The 17406-nt window shown below is 39.1% G+C and overlaps 1 protein-coding gene across 1 annotated transcript in view; it reads right to left on the bottom strand.

Annotated features, from left to right (window-relative positions):
* LOC117429337 (IQ domain-containing protein H-like) overlaps nt 1–17406 on the bottom strand; it is a 31960-nt gene that overhangs the window by 11513 nt on the left and 3041 nt on the right. Inside the window, 13 exon segments of the mRNA XM_034048713.3 lie at nt 433–553; nt 5072–5260; nt 5911–6183; nt 7860–8035; nt 9269–9352; nt 10846–10912; nt 11696–11895; nt 11898–12089; nt 12092–12233; nt 13048–13256; nt 13929–14057; nt 14170–14287; nt 16775–16894. Coding sequence (XP_033904604.3) covers nt 433–553; nt 5072–5260; nt 5911–6183; nt 7860–8035; nt 9269–9352; nt 10846–10912; nt 11696–11895; nt 11898–12089; nt 12092–12233; nt 13048–13256; nt 13929–14057; nt 14170–14287; nt 16775–16894 — 2020 coding nt within the window.

Below are 17406 nucleotides of genomic sequence, written 5' to 3'. Positions count from 1 at the left end.
AGGGAAGGGGTGGTACTGTAAATGGGTTGACTAATGAAATGACCAGTCATCACAGGGAAGGGGTGGTACTGTAAATGGGTTGACTAATGAAATGACCAGTCATCACAGGGAAGGGGTGGTACTGTAAGTGGGTTGACTAATGAAATGACCAGTCATCTCAGGGAAGGGGTGGTACTGTAAATGGGTTGACTAATGAAATGACCAGTCATCACAGGGAAGGGGTGGTACTGTAAATGGGTTGACTAATGAAATGACCAGTCATCACAGGGAAGGGGTGGCACTGTAAATGGGTTGACTAATGAAATGACCAGTCATCACGGTAAGTACACAAGATTCCTCTGCCGCCCCTCACCTTCTTGAACTGAATTTCTTTTTCAATAATTCAAGGTTAATGCTGAGATGTGCTGTAGAGCTTGCTTGCTGGTTACTTACCTTGACTGAGGAATGTTTCCAGGAACTTTTTCCATGATGGGAATCTTTTCTTATTGACCAGCTTGCCATGCTGTGATAGATACTCCGGCAGCTCTTCCAAGATCTTCAACAGAGCCGGCTCCTACCACATAAGAAAATAAATACAATACAAAAAAAAAAAAAAAGAGTGCGTCTTTTATTTGTACACTAGAAACTTTTAAAAAATATTACTAAATATTTCTGTGGTAGGTTTTAACTAAGAGTACTGTACTATACCTCTTTGGAATAAGCAGAGAGACTTTTTTGGTAGAAGAAAAAATATATGGTAGCGAATGTCTGTTAGAATGATAGAATGTAGTTTGTACGCTGGTTACACTACCATACTCGTCTTAGCTCTAACATACAAATACTGTATAACACTGTGTAGATGGCCACTTTGAGATTGAACACTGCACCACCTGTTCTAAATTCCCTGACCCTTTTGTGTTCAAGATGAACATGTGTGCAAATCAATCAATCAATCAGCCCTTCAATCAACCAATCAATGCAAAAACAGGTCCGCACTTAATTACAATTGTAATGGCTAAATTACAGTTTTTGCTCAATCCTTTAAGAACTGGTGTCAGCCCTGTTTGGGTGGGGGTGATAGGTTCATCTAGGCTAACCTTTATCTTTCTAGTGTTTAACTGTGTCTAACTGCGTCCATGATAAATGTGCAGAAAGTGTTTAGCATTTTTGCTCAGAAAGCTTGGTGTCTGTGCTTAAGAAAAGCCACTCATTGTTGGAATTCAAGTCATGAAATCACTATCATGTTATAAGGTAATATTGCAGAGCCAAGGTCAAATACTATATGGTGATTTCACTTTTTATATATGCTATAAAGCAGACAATGATGCAAGAAGAGTGTAAGAAGACTGGTGCCTTTGTTATGGAACAGTGGCCACATTACCCATATGAGGCCTGGAGGACATCAAGGGAAGCACTGGACTCTACACCAGCACTGCACAGCTCTCAGCTGACTCTGCTCAACCTACACGTTTGTGTCAGCCCTGTTCTATTAACTGCAGAATATCTAGCCTAGGTATCAATCAGTTAACTTCAATGCATTTACTAATATCGTACAGTATATAATTATAATATGTCTTGGCACACACTTTCTTGAATATTCAGACTGTTTTAACAACCTGGATAATTGGTTATTCCATTCCAGCATTTACCCCCTCATATACAAGGCTGTAACCAGGAGGGCTTGTAGCCATGAGGTCCCCGGTTCAAATCCCGGTTCACTCACTGACTCACTGCGTGACCCTGAGCAAGTCACTTAATCTCCTTGTGCTCTGTATTATGGGTGAGACGCTGTTGTAAGTGACTTTGCAGCTGATGCATAGTTCACACACCTTAGTCTCAGTAAATCGCCTTGGATAAAGGCGTCTGCTAAACAAACAGATAATAATAGTACTGTATATGTTGGCATATTGGGTTTCATAACGACAGTGTAACAAACTGTTAATCTGACATAGAATAAATATAAAGATTAAAAGCATTTGTCAAGGCATTTTATATCTAGAGACTATTACAGAAAAATATATACAGCAAGGCTATTCAGTTTGTGTTACCATCAATGTAAATGCTGTTTTTTTTTTTTATAAACAGCATTTATATAAATAACCCTGGAAACATGAAATAACTAACCCTTATACACTACCACCTCCACACACACACACACACTCCTGTTTGTTTTGCTTGTATGTGAAAATGATTTGTAACATCTTTGTTCCATCTGTTGATGCTATTAGGCTCAATTTTCTCTTGTACCTAATGATCCACTGTGCCGGTTGTGTGTGAGATAGGAATGGCAGTGGTTTGGGCTGCATGCATTAAGTGGAGGGAGACAAGCAGAGCCTGCCTCCCTGCCTGTGTTTATGTAGCATTATCTACTCACTGCTCCTTGAGAAGCCCTGGCCCTCATTATGCGGGCCTCAATTCTACACATAGGCCCGGGGGTCGCTTTGACTGCCTGCCTTTCACTGCAACACTCAACATGGGCGCGTATGCCATCCTGCAGCACACAAGTACCAAATAGCCACTTTGCTGGGCTGGCTGGAACAAGAGGCTTACAAAAACATTTTCCCCTCTGCAGTTTTACTGCTGTTAAGCAACTGTGTTTTTTTTAAGGCCACATGGGGCCCACATTCTTCTCTTTCAGCCTCCAGTAGCGCTCTTCACGCTGAGTCAAAATACAGTCAATAATTAAAACAATATGCACACAGACTGCTGAATAGCAGGGGCACCTTTTGTACTGGGTAACAGTCTGGGGTTATTGAGCATTCACTTCCCAAGTAAAGATGTGCTAGCAGCCCTCCATATTAAAACAAAAGATCCAGATGGACTAATGAAGTCAGAAAAAAAGGTATGGAAATATTGTTTTAAAAAGCGAAAATGTTTCATTTCTTATTCTTGAAACCCCTTAAATGAAACAGTGTAATCATGCATATACGACAAATTCAACACGAAACAAGTTTATGTAAAGTCAAATGTTATGGATTTGGGATTAAATCATTTCCATAACAAGCACTCCATCCTTTAAAAACTTTAAAATGATACAGCACAAGAAATAATATAAAATAAAAAAACATACTTGACCCTTTTCTTATTAAGAATATTCCACAAGTATGCCCTTATACAGGCTTGCCATTGATTAAAAAAGCCTAGATATAGAATAAAGTCTATGCAAAGTACTGAATCCATATGGTCTGCAAGCCCTGAGGGCCTGGGCTCCTAATACTGCCTTGCTGCTGTTGTATCTAACATTTGCCTCTCTTAATGTCCCCAGATGGTGAAAACCCCATTTAAACCCCTCTGCCTGTGCTCCCAACAATGGGCCCTGGCACCATTTCAACCGTTTACTCCAGTAATTAACAGCACCAATACCACTACAATTACAGCCATAATCTTAACACAATAATGCTATGAATTAGCGAGAGCTAATAGCTAGAAGGTATAGTGGCTCCAGACTGCAAGATCTGCACATTTCACATTCAAATAAAAGGTACAAACAGTGATCTCGCGGTACACAATGATTACCTTGTAATTAGTTTGCACAAAGCTCCCTATTTAATGGCAAAACACTGTAATTAACGCGTGACAGAAAATCAAAGGCTACTTTGTAAGCATATGAAAAATTAACACGGCAGGCCTGAAGCTTTATGTACTGATTACAAGCATATTAAATCAATGGAAAGCTAACTGCTTGTGTATATGGTTTCATTTTAGGAAGGGATAATGATGAGAGTATGAAAGGGATGTCCCTGTGCTTGCAAACACCATTTAAATAAGGCATGTGACAACAGTTTAACATTGTGCATTGGACAGCAAAGTCATCGGCAGGGTCAAGCTATTGTCCCACGCTTATCTATTTCTAACTGTTTTGTAAAATACTGTCTGACAGCCTTATCCACAAGCGCACAGCATTTTCTTTTTTCATTTCTCCTCGACCCCCACCCCCCTCCCTCTGGTGGGAACATGCTTGCTATGTTATATGCAATACTGGTTATATTTCAACCAAGACATGTTTTCAAATCTTTAGCTTGGTGCAACAGTATCTTTCAAAGCAGTAAACAGACCATCAACTCTAGATAAAATACACAAAGATATGCAGTCTTTATTTCTACTCTGTAAAATATAGACATGATTCCAGCAGCTGTTTTATTTTATTGCAAGCAGTCCTCCACCATAAAACTTTACTGCTCCTGTTATGATAATCTTTGTCTTTTATATGCAATAGACAGCTATCTCAATCATGAATCCTAACACGGGTCCCCTTCATCCTTATAAAAACTCCAGCACAGGCTCTGCACCATAGACTATGCAAATATCGCTATAAATATGAATTAAAATAATGCTACGCTTACAGTCATATTCTCATCTAATTTCAGGAGAATAGATTCTTAGCCCGAAGGAGTCTCTTTCATCAGAGAGCTGATATTTTTAATAACCTGTCACTGTATGTTTTGTGTGTGGATGCCTATGGTGATGTCACAATGCAGTCACTATTGAAAGAATCATGTCTAGATAATACAATACTCACAAACAAATGTGGAGTGAGTCCCCCTACTGCATTTTGTATTGACGGAGAATGATTTTCCCAGCTAGAACTCATTGATATGACTAATAAGTAAATGTAATTCCCTTGAACACAATACAGAAGTATTGGCAATTAATGATATGGCCGATATGTCAGGATATATGCAGCTCGATCACCAGTCCAGTAAACTGTAAAAACGCGGCCAGTGAATAAATATTTTCAAGTACTTTCAACCCCACCATGGAAAAAGGTGCCTTGCAATGCTGGTTTAAATAAACATATATAAACAGACAAACTTGAATTGTCATGTGCTGAAGCATACAGCAACACAGAAAAGAGGCTTTGATGAATCCTTGTGTTGGGTGTTATTGCTAAAGTATACAGTTCTGATAAAGAAAGTGCTAAAAATGCTTGTCAGTACACAGTACTTTCTTTAGGTATAGTATAATTAAAATACATATTCATTATATTCTCACCTTTTCCAAGAGCTTGACTCCCCATCCCAAGGCTCAAGTTCAGTTAACCCTTTATACAACACTGTTCTGCTGCTCTATATACAGGTGCATTTAAACCCACCTGAGCCCATTTCTTCCTCCATTCTTCAGGTCCGTAGCGTCTATACTCTTTCAGCATCCAGCTGTAACACTTCATATGAGAAATGTCAAAGTGCGCCGTGCCTCTTCCTCCAAATTCACTGTCCATTTTCAACAGCCAATGCCTGATATTTAGGTTATCAATGATTAACTGGCTAACAACCTCGTGCATCTGTAATACAGAAACAACACCACCAAGGGCCTCACTGTCAGCACTTAACAGCAGTTAATGATTGCTATTTCATTATAACTTTGCTCAATGTCATTTTCTCTTGTCTTCTAAAATGCTTTATGACTATATTTCATGCATCTTGATATCTAGTTGCTGCAGTGCTAGTTAGCATCCAGCAAAGAGCACCAATGTATACAATGTACCAGTTTTAAACTGAGTTCCTCAGTGAACCAGTGTTTATAAATCTGATCACTTAGAATCAAAGTCTAGGTCCAATACTGAAATGTTTGGAAGATATTGCTGGTAAACACTTCCATTGTAACAGTGAGGTAACACTGCCTCATGTGGCTGACAAAATATAAATGCATATACAGGACTGCGGTGTCACATAAAAAGATATTAAGTGAAACAGAAAATAAATTGCAGTTTGATGTCAAGGTAATGTAGGCAGTTGAGTGGGCTGTGAAACTGAGCGAGTACAGAACACCTTCTGTAGGCTTTCTCACTCAGAAACACAGCACTGCGTGGAACACTTCAGTAAAGGGCTGATTCAGGGAGCTGTAAGGCATCTTGTTCACCTACTTGGACAGGCTCACAGTGCACAAGAAGAACACAGAAACAGCACATTTAACCTGCACAATCTGACCTACCTGCTGTAAATTGTAAATGTCATATTCCCCTGGTGGGGTTGGCACTCCCGCGCTGGCAAATATTCTTTTGTTCCCAGATTTGGTACTGTACAGATGGGCCACTTCGGGCTCTGACCCTAAGATTGGCACGTTGAGTATATCAGCAACCGCTAGATCATCTTTATGCAGGACACCTCCAACGACATAGGCATGTTTCCCTTTGATAAGGTTTTTAATACGCTTGATGGTCTGAGGACTGTATTTGAGCAGAGTGGATAGGCACATGTTATGGGTCTGTAAAAAAATAAAAAATATACCATTATTTGCTGTCCCTTTCAACATCCAGGGCCTTATTTATTGCGGTGTACACAACAAATCCATTATTAATAGCCGGCGAGGTGGTGACCTATGCTGTAGTTTAGCAGTTTAAATTGATAAAAGCTGCTGGTGTGAGCCGGCACAATCTTTCACATCTTTAGCGTGTCGGAAATGGGCTCCTTGGGAATACGACTAATTACTTCACATCTGTATTTATTTGATCCACGCGGAATTATCCTTCTGTCACTCGCAAAAGAGGCTGGTAGTCTTGGATAACAGTGATTCATCTAAGTGACACTTCTGGCATAGTTTAACATTAAAGCATCTAGAAAATCAATAGGAAAAATGAAGAACAAAATCAGCTGCCGAACATCAGCTCTCAGGAAATGCCATACATAAAACACACTGCAATAAATAATGCAATTTCTCCAAGCTGAATCAGTAAGGATAGCTATCAAAATATTGATATACTGTAATGTTAATAAACCGCTTAGCTTAAAGGAAAGCGTTCTGTTTTTGCTTTCCTAAAAATCTTTTACTGCATCTTGTAAGCAGTATAGAAATTGGGTAACACAAGTTGCCTGTTTACCCCCAAGCTTAATTTTAAATCAACAAAAATATATATATATATTTTTATATACTGCTTTTCAAAATGCAAAGTCATGAAGAGAACAATTTAAAAAAAAGGCTACAATTTACAGTACAGTATACAAAAAAAAAAGAAAAGCAACTCTGAAAATATTTAAATGCAATTAAAATAAAAAAAAAAAAAAAAACGATTTGTTTAGTTTAAATAAGCCTTTTAATGTTATCTAAACCCAAAAATATACACAAGTTTTAAACACCACAAAAAGCTAATGTGATTCCCATCACAATGGACTTGCAGTGGGTAATAATGAGGCTAAGCCTGTTTAGGTTTAATTGTCTTAATCTCCTGCAAATTAACCGAATTGCCATTAGCAGGCACTCTGTGCGGCCATGACCCCAGCGATGGTGGTCATGAATTACTAGCATAGTACATGTCTTCTCTTTACCATGGTTAACAGCACAGCAAAGGGATATCCTTAAACGAGACTCAACACACAAAGCAGATCAGCTTCTTCTCAAGACAGCGCAGCATCCAAACGCAAGTTGGATGACTGTGGGACTGAGATCACAGTCTACCATGACTGCAGATACTGGGCTGGGAAGTCAACCTTCCAGCAGGTTTGTGGATTTGAGCAACAAACCAGCAAACACACACACTGATTATTTACAAGGCTGGCACCTTTCAGAACAGTAGCACAGAACAGCGCCACAAATAGCAACTTCTCACCTGGACAAAACAAGAACAACGGCCTATCTCGCAGCATTTAGAAAGCATAGTGGATTAGTCTCCTCAGTCTGCTGTCTGGGGAGGTACAGAAAATTAAGATTTGGCTTTCCCTTCCAAACACTGAAATCCTATTAAAAAACACAGTTACCACACAAGTAGACCCAGTTTTCAGCTGTGTTTAGTCATAATGCTGATTAAGGTGTTAGCTGCATTAGTCTGCCCGCTTGCTGTTGTCACTGATAGTTTCAAGTCAGAATTTTTGCTTGAGTGTTTGAAGTGTGTGGAGGAGATCCTTTTACAAATGATGCCTGATTGTTTGTGTCCACTCGCCCCTCACCTGGAAGCTGTCCATGGCCTCTGGAGTGAGGATTTTGAACCTGTCCTGCATGTCGGCTGCGTCCTCCAGCAGCCCCAAGTCCACCACTTTGTGCAGCTCCAGGAGGCGGGAGTAATACTGCTGCACCTCCACACTCTGCTTCACAGGGCACATGTAGATCACATCCACGCTTGGATCTGAAACAGAGCACAGGGCAGTGGAAATGACAGCCTATTGCACGGGACCCTCACTTACCCCTTACTGGCATCGCCAACCATGCAGGATTGCATTTTATTATGGTCCTGCTATCCTTACAGCAGCTTTCAAAAAGTACACATATTATGGTACTGTGTGCAATGATTCAATGCCAACACTGGACCAAACACCAAAAACATCAGTCACCTTTATCGCAGTTATTGCTGTGCTTTGTTAATTGGTACTTTTTTAAGTAGGCTAGTTCACTAAAAAGCTACAGCAGAAAGATGTTTCTGTTAGTGTTAGATGTGTAAGGACTGTAACTGTGGTTGTCCCTTATAAACATTTCCCATAGTAAAAGCCTGGCAAAGTGTAATAAAGCATAGTGAAAGCATGGTAAAAAACAGGAAAGCACTGTCAAGAATAGCAAGGTATGGTAAAGCATATTAATAAACATGGCAAGCCTGGGTAAACCATGGGAAATGCATTGTATAACCATGGGTGTCCGCTACAGTTTAGTCTGGTCTTTTTCTTGAAAAAAACGCTAAAATCTGTTTCTTTAGGTCAATGATACAAGAAAAAATTAGCATTCAAAATAATCTGTGGACAGCTATCGCACATCATGGAATACATCCTATCAACTTAAAAAAAGATCCTATCAGCCCAAAGCTATGAAAATATGGCTTTCAGCCTGGAAAACCACACAATATTTGAAGAGGGCTTTTACACTTGCTGCAGTGTGCGTTTCTTCAAGGGGGGATCGGTAGCTATACATGCCAATAGGTAACAGCAACACAAACAAATGGTATTGTTGATATACAATACCCACAGCTCCGAATTAAAAGATATACAGCTGCTATCTGTAATGTTTATTTCATTTTCTGTGGAGTAATACAAAGTACAATTACATTTCTATAAAAAGTGTACAACAACAGACATAAGGTACTCTATCAGAAAAGCTACCAGGATCAATAGGTAATCAATATTCAATCAGGGTGCTTGTCAGTTACTGTAACTTTAATTGAACTGAACGACAATCATATTCAAACAGTGCTTCCCTTCCAAAGAAACACATTTACTTACTTACTGTTACGTGCACAAAATAGTTACTAATTCTAATTGCTAAATTGAATATATATTTTATACCCCCCTTGCTAGTTTTGTATTAGTATTTTACTGCCGGCCTAAGCTTCTTATTTAAGATATTATACAATGTTGATCTCAATGGCACCTACCTTGGATGTCACACAGTCTACCCATTTGAAGATTCTGCTGAATATCAAGATCATTCACACTGAACCGCAGAGGCTGGGAATACCCTGACAGCAAAATACACACACATAAAAAAAAAAAATGTGTTGGCTGTTAGTTGTGTATTATTTACACAGGAAGAAAATAAGATCTGATCAATCTAGTGTAATCATGTTCATTTGGATCAATTATGTAGAATGCCAGAAGGCTCCATACTAATAGTTTTTTTTTTTTTTCCAATAACACTTTAAAATAATGTCCTCAGATCTGTATGCATTCCAGTGAAATAGATTCAGTGATATTATTGTGCACAACCGGACATTTCACACTTTTCAAATGTTATTCCAAAGAAATGACATTTCGAGGCTTAAGAGCTATTATTTTAAAGTTAGATTATTTAATTATCTAAACAGTAGGGTGATGCAAAACTTTTGGCCATCGCTGTACAGGAGAATGAAGCTGACTCACTAATATCTTTCAAAAAAATGTTTCCTAAGAAGAAAACCATTAACATATGCTAATTGTGTCAGTTAACACAGTCCCTGTGTGGTGTTGTTAAAAGCAGTATAATCATAACACTCACATTGTTTAGTTTCCTGCATTGTAAGCTGAAGAAATAAAACAGGGTTCACGGTTTTAAACATCTACAAATTATTATTCTGAAAATGCATCAATCATAAAAAACAATGTTACTGAGATTCATAAATAACTCTATGATAATAAAAAAAAGAAGCCGTCAAAGTTTAATTAAGTCTATTAGGTCTGATTGCATCAAACAGGAGTGCAGTGGGGAGTCTCTATTTGATCATAATAGAAAAAGTCACGTCAGGTTCTGCCCTTTACACTCTGGTATAGTTAAAAAATAATTCTGTGTCATTTCAGAAGCTCGCCATGTTGAGCTGCTACTGCTTACAATTAATAAATGTAATAAAATAATTCAATTACTGCTAATTAGCATGAACGTGTAAATTATTTAAGCACAAAGAACACCACTATACATTCAACTTCTTAATTATTCCTGTTCACACAGCATTTCCTTTCGCTCAGGCACCCTAAGTGCAAATAAAGCATCCCATCTGCTCGTAATTAGAACTAAATAATATCAGACAATGTAGCTTATCATTTTGACTGCACGTTTGATTAAAACCAGCATACAAACCGCAGCCATATTCCCCGCTTAATGCTGTAACAGCACTACAGATGCCTGAGCCCTGGCGTTCTCAAATCATTAAGGGAGATACAAAACATTATCAGTTTATTTCAAGTTGAAAAAAAAACAACTTTTTAGTTCATTTCATATAAATGAAAGTGAATTACAGCAAATCACCACTGTCTCTGAATAAGCGGGCCCATGTAATGACTTTTATTTGCTTAATCTCCAAATTAAATGGTGTTTCAGGCGAAGGCCCCTCTGTATTATTACTCTCATCATCTAAAGAACATTCTCCTGCCGAGACCAATTTGAATAAGACAAGGGGCCCTTTCTGAACTCAATAAACGCGCTGTAATGTGGTGGGTAATAGAGGTTGCTGATGGATCTGCAAGCAGAGAGGAGAGATACCTAATGATGGGATGTGGATAATAGTCCTCCTGGAAGTCCTGATGTGATTCCAGTTGGCTGCCAGATGCTAGAAATCAAGACAAACATTGATCAGTGACAGGACCGGAGATAGATTCATCAAGTCAACAACAACAAAAAAATCAGCTTGCCTTTACTTGCTTTAACAGAAGCAAACCAGGCATAAATTATATTAATTAATTTAATTACATACTTAGAACATCTTCCCCAATTAATTCAATTAGGCGGCTACATGATGCTACTGGCAGGGGAAGATTAGAGGCTGCTTGCTTAATTAACAGAATATGAATGTTTAAAGCGCAAAAAAAAGAGTGAAAGCAAACATAAATGAAATTGTGAGCACTAATTAAAAGGCTGCCTGCATATATAAAGATGTTACCACCAAATGTTGACAGTGCCTTAGACAAGAGAAAGAGGGAGATTTTTTGAACAAATTGGAAATGCCAGAAGGTATATAAACAGAGTGAGAGAGAGAGAGAGAGAGAGAGAGAGAGAGAGAGAGAGAGAGAGAGAGAGAGAGAGAGAGAGAGAGAGAGAGCCAAGCAAGCAAGCAAGCAGAGAGAGCTCAAAGGTAGGAATGTTTGAAATTGATTTTCTGACAGATCTAGAAAACACTAAATGTTGAGACCATTCTTTATGGGAAAATCTGTGACAGGTTTCTTCCGTAGCCACAGAGGCTGAATCTCTGATGAGGAATGAAATATGACACTCGGACAAGTGCAGAGATACGGGTAGGCAGAGTGTCTGTGTGTTGGAAACAGCTTCGTGGAAGCACTGAGGCGGAGATGCTTGAGAAGGAAGCGCTGGCGTAGCAGCTGGTGACTCTGCACACCTTGGCCCTGCTGCGGAAATTCTCCAGGTGTCTCTGATGCGATCCCTTCAGGGCCTTCTTCATCCGCACCATCTGAGCGTGCAGGAGCCAAGAGATTGCAATCGCACCTGCTGCCCACTTCTGCCGCCGGTACTCGTGGTAGGCCGCTCTTACACGATGCCGCCTCCAGGAGGACTGGATCTTTACTGCAGCCATCCCCACCCCTCCACCCCCTTGTACCGCTGGCCAGGTCGATGCATGAGCTCCCACACATCTACGTCGTTCTCCAGCACAGACACCAAGTACTCTGGAGCGGGCGGGATGTCCAGCTCCGAGCCCATGGACAGCTCTGCCAGCCTCTGGCCATGCACAATCGCCACGGGCACAGCATACTCCTTCAGGAGCTCTGTGAGGCTTCCAAGAGCGAGAGGATCCCCCCCCAGGACAGGCAGTAATGCTGCTTGAAAGCCAACAAGTCTGGAGCCCTGTAGTCTATCAGACCGTCGCAAAGAGTGAAGCAGTAATCTGGGCCATGAAGGGACGGCGTCACAGACGGGGGCTGTGAAAAGAAAGACAGAAAGCACTCCCATCTTAGATAGCCAGCAATTACTATGTATTTCAGAAGAGCAATAATCCATATGAACTATCAAATCATCATTTACCGCATGACTGTGGAGATTTATTGATTTCATAATGCACACATAAAAAGTCATATAAGCTCTGCACTTAAACAAAATACCATTACTAGGAAAGAAGTACCTTGGGGGTCATTGAAGCTTTTCAGTCTTTTCATAAAGTGTGCATGAATTACTTTGGCAAATGAAAAAAAAAATGTAAAAAGTCTTAACCTGTTCACATCTACTGAACGTATTTGTATAAACACAAATCTCTTCTACTATGCATTTCACCACTACTCTTACAAGGACTAGCGGCTTAGGCCCACATTGGGAAGGGGCAGGGCTTGAATTGAGCACTAACAGTTGCATGGATCAAGGTCACTATTGTAAACTGCAGGACGCCATTGATTTTTAATCAAGCACAATTTAAAAAGCAGCAACAGAAATTCAGATGTTGAGTGACATAAAGAGATCAGTGCACTTGCCTAAGCACACTGACCTTTAACCTCTGGAGCTCCTTTGTTTTGAGTACCAATGTGTCTCAGACACGTAACTGACCAAAAGCCACTTTCTATGATCTACAGTAATGGTGGAAAGTCACGTGTCAAAAGACTTCAGGAGATTGTAGAAGACAATAATTGATATCAGTCTAGCACTAATAGTAGTTTGAAAAACAAACCTCTAAAGTAGACATTAAGTGCACACTGTGACTGCGTGTCAAACAGTGCTGTACAGTGTGCATGTCTGTATAATTACCTGAGGATTGTACGGTACCATTTCGGTGGTTGGCTGTATTGGGGGTCTCCTGTGTTTACCAGCTGATTTCTTGGAGACGACTGAAGGTGGTGGTGTATGAATTCCTTTTTGAGCGAGTCGTGTAGATATCAGTATAGGATCTATGCTGTTTGGTTCAGCAGTAGAGGACAAATACAGATGAACTCCTGCGAGGTTACCAGAAATACCACCTAGAAAAAAAAACATCCCAGAAAAATGTACAAATGACTGAGTAGAAATTGTGCAGTCAGTGTTTTAAATCTATATTCAGGATAATGCTAGGTCCAATTGGCAGTGATATTGCTCTTGCACAGGACACTGGCTGCCTCAAGGACAGATTTAAATCCAACAACTAGCATTGAAATGAATTGGCACAACATTCTACATGTTCTTAAGTACCTTTGTAGAAATGTACTGTAGTATAAACACAGACAAGTGTAGTAAAAAGTAGTAAAAGCACAGTAAAACAAATCACAGAAAAAATCACTGGAAAAGCCTGGGAAAAACCACAGTAGTCCTTGATAGGATGCAAGGCATAAGCATAGCATCCCTTATAAAAGTTTACCATAGTAAAAGCTAAGCAAAATGTAATAAAGCATAGTGAAAGCATGGTAAAACACAGGTCAGCATGGCAAAGAATAGCAAAGTATGGTAAAGCATGTTAATAAACATGGCAAACCAGGGTAAACTATGGTAAATGCATAGGATAACTACAGAAAAGGCATGGGAACACAGTGCAAAAACACAGTGCAAAACGACCTTGGTAAACTTGTATAAGGGATGAGCACTGGGAAAGTGGAGCTCCTGTGCTAATGTACCATGGTCTAGTTCTGTTAGGGTACTCTTGTGTGTTGCTCCCTTACCTGTGGGTGCAGTGGCGTGCTTCTCGTCCCGGCTGTGGAGAGGCATGGTTCGGAGTCTCACTGGAGGAGGCACGATGCTGATGTGTGCTGCTGAAGGGACCAGCCCTCGCTCAAGGAGGCTCGCCATACCTACACAAGAATCAAGATATCAACTGAAACCTTCTGTTTCATTAACACCGCTGTTTTCACATTATATAACTTATTCCCAATAGTAAAAATCTGTACATTTTTATCTTCTGACCTTTTTTCCCTTCATTCTCAGGCACAGGGGGGACCAGGTAAGGATTGTTGTGAAAAGCTGCAGGCACCACTGAAAGATTACCCACTGTGGGACCGCGGCTGATCTTCTGAAGCTGTGCCTAGAGAAATTACAATTTAGCATCAGAAACAACAGACAGCAGTCTGTCTGATAGTGTGCATCGAAATGTAGTTCTGGGTTGTTTTTTTCAAATTAATCCAATGGAGAGTCAGCCTGTTTCATCATCACCTAACTGATCATATAAAGAATACATTTTTAATGCAAACATGTATTAAAACAATTTATACTGGATTTAGCTGGAATAGCAGTGTAATGCATGACCTTGCTTGATTGTATATTCAGATTTTCTTTTATATATTGTATATTATTTTTAATTCGTGGAAACTAAATGACTTTAATAAAATACAATTCCATTGCCATATATAATATAATTAAAATGCTGGGCTGCGCTATCCTGAAATAAAAATCACCTCAACCTAATAGCTCGCTAAAGTAGAGAGTGATTAGTTCTGTTTCGCAAAGTAAAATTCATCATCAAACTTTTAAAAGGCGTACGAAGAACCCTGTCCATTAATCAGTACAGTGACAGCTTGTGGATGTCAGTAAATATGGCACTTTTGCAGTTAACAACTAACAGATTTGCAATATTCATAAAAAAAAAAAAAAACATGGAACTAAAATGCAGCAGCTAATGACATTGTAAACTGGCCAATAAGCTTCATCCCTAAAGCTATCAATCAAAAGTTGGCAGTGTTTTTGTCAGCAGTTGGTGGAGGCTACATTCTGTCCATTCAATCTCACATCTGCAAATGTTTGTAAGAATTCCAGCAATATTCACACACTATTCACACAATAACGAATAAAAAGAATTTGTCTTTACTGCATACTAGGCAAATCTTTGCAGTGTACTTTAGTTATTATCTTGCATGTTTTAATTGAAATTAATGTATTTATCAGTGTACAGTAGTCACTCTTCACGCTGTGTTGCAATTCTCAAACTTCATCTTGTAGAAAAACAGAAAGATATTAATCAATGCCAGTAAACAATTTATGCAAACTGAAAAAAAAACCTTTGTTAGCTGCTTGTGTACTATTTTGCATCAGTTTTAACATTGCAACACAAAGTGCCAACATGTGAAAAAGCAAACAGGAAACAATGTTGTGCAATTTACAACTAACACAGGAGGGAACAAAGGATGGCATATCTGATACCCTACAGAAAATACTTCAGAATAAAACATGTGTATTCACAGGCAGAATCATATGGTTTGCTGAGTCCAGTCCAGTACATTAGCAAACTACTGTTAAAAATTGCTAACGTCCGTCTGAATTGAATAAGGAACACTGCAATTTGAAACTTGGAAATTGCAAGCATTGGCTTACTGCAGTTTTTGCTAATATTCCACCACTAGCAGGATGTGCCATAGCAGGTGTGCAAAGAATAAACGCACAACTTTTGCAATCTCACATCTGTTTTTGGAAGGATGATAAAAAAATAAAAAAATCTAAATCCTGCAAAAATGAACAGAAGGAAGTGCAGGAGATGTGAATTGGCTCAGCCTGAGGTATATTTCACTTGCAGGCAGAGGGCCAGCGTGTGCCAGTTGGGAAAGTGTGGACCCATCTTATTGGAATTCAGGGACCGCTTCTACTCTTGTCCAGAGACAGCTGTAAACCAGCAGCCCATAGCAGAACAATCAGGTGTTGGGCTTCTTCAAAGAATGCTGATATGTAGCAATGTGTAGCAACTTTGGCCGAACAGCCTGCTCATACTGCACCCCTGCCTAGCAGAATGACAGACACTCGCTTATTCCAGATGACAAGTACTGGATAAAGAGAGAAAAAAAAAAATCTTAAAACAAATGGTGACCTTTCGAAAGATTAATTTGTTTACCAACAAATGTTCTCTCTGTCATCGGAGATTGGTCTGACCTTCACATTCCCATTTCTAGGTTGAGAGGATGCTGACTGTAGTCATCTGTTAACTTAAACTTCAGCTCGGCAATCATTTTCTGTTTTGTTTTTTTTCATGGCAGCGATGGTGTATTAATTTGCTAAGTTTCGGGTAATGGATGAAGGAGGAATCTTGGAACTTGCTGCGGTGCAACGGCAGTCTGTCTCGATTACTGTGATAATCCCTAATCAAATTCTCTATGTAAGACAAGGACGATGGTAAAATGGAAAGAACAAGATGTCAATACACTGCACGTTGAAATAAATATTACAGCAAGCTAGACCCAGGGGATTGTCCCAGCTTGTTTGGCACAGCACAGCCTGTAGAGACTGGACCAATAAACTTTAAGCACGGGAGGATAGCTTGCCACAGATATATCAACAATTGAAATAACAAAATTAAATGGACAGAACTAAAAGATCTATGGGAGAATGATTTGTATGTATTTGTGCTTTTGAGAAATATAAATAGGGGATACTAGTTTTACTCCAACTTTGTAAGGAGCTGTTTGTAGCTCATATGGCTTTTCCAGTGAATACCATTTTAAATGATTTTTAAATAAATATTTCGGCTGCTCATTATCAAGACGTGAATGAACTGCAGTATACACAGAATGACCCCCATGACACTCACTGGCTCTTCTTTTCTCCTGTTTAAACGTGGCATCTGAACCCCATATTTCTCATTCAGAAGAGCTCTGTTGCTTGGGTTTGAAGCATCATACATTATCTTCATGTTTGTTGAATGCTTGTGCTGTGATAACAGAAAGCAGTGCTATATGAATCTGTTCAGCAGTGTCATTAATGATACAAAACTTTTACATGTAACAAACATAAAAAAATATACATATTATTATATTATAGATCACCATCATTTTGTCTTTTTTGCTTTGTAATACAAACACTTGTACAAAAGTGTACTTTAAAGGAAACCGCAGCAAAAGGAGAAATAGTTTAAAAAATGTCAGTTCATAAACAGAAAATGAATAGAATTCTAATCTCATTAAAGACAAATCCATAAACACAGCAAAATCTGTACAAAATTACTGAAGAAACAGTTGAATGTAATGACTTCTTTTGATTGTACAGTAATTAGAAGAAAAAAAAAATGATATGGTAAGCCTGAATCTCGATTATACTTTGGTCTAGAAGAACAAAAAACGTATTATAAAAGACAATTACTGTATTAGCTACCTGGCTGCACAGAGGCTTAATGTGGTTCAGTGGCTGCATCAAGACTAATTTTAGTTTTTATTATTAACAGAT

Source organism: Acipenser ruthenus, chromosome 24 (genome assembly GCF_902713425.1).
Source record: "Acipenser ruthenus chromosome 24, fAciRut3.2 maternal haplotype, whole genome shotgun sequence".
Taxonomy (NCBI): Eukaryota; Metazoa; Chordata; class Actinopteri; order Acipenseriformes; family Acipenseridae; genus Acipenser; species Acipenser ruthenus.
Note: the sequence above shows the minus strand (reverse complement) of the source record. Positions and strands in the feature narration are given on the sequence as shown.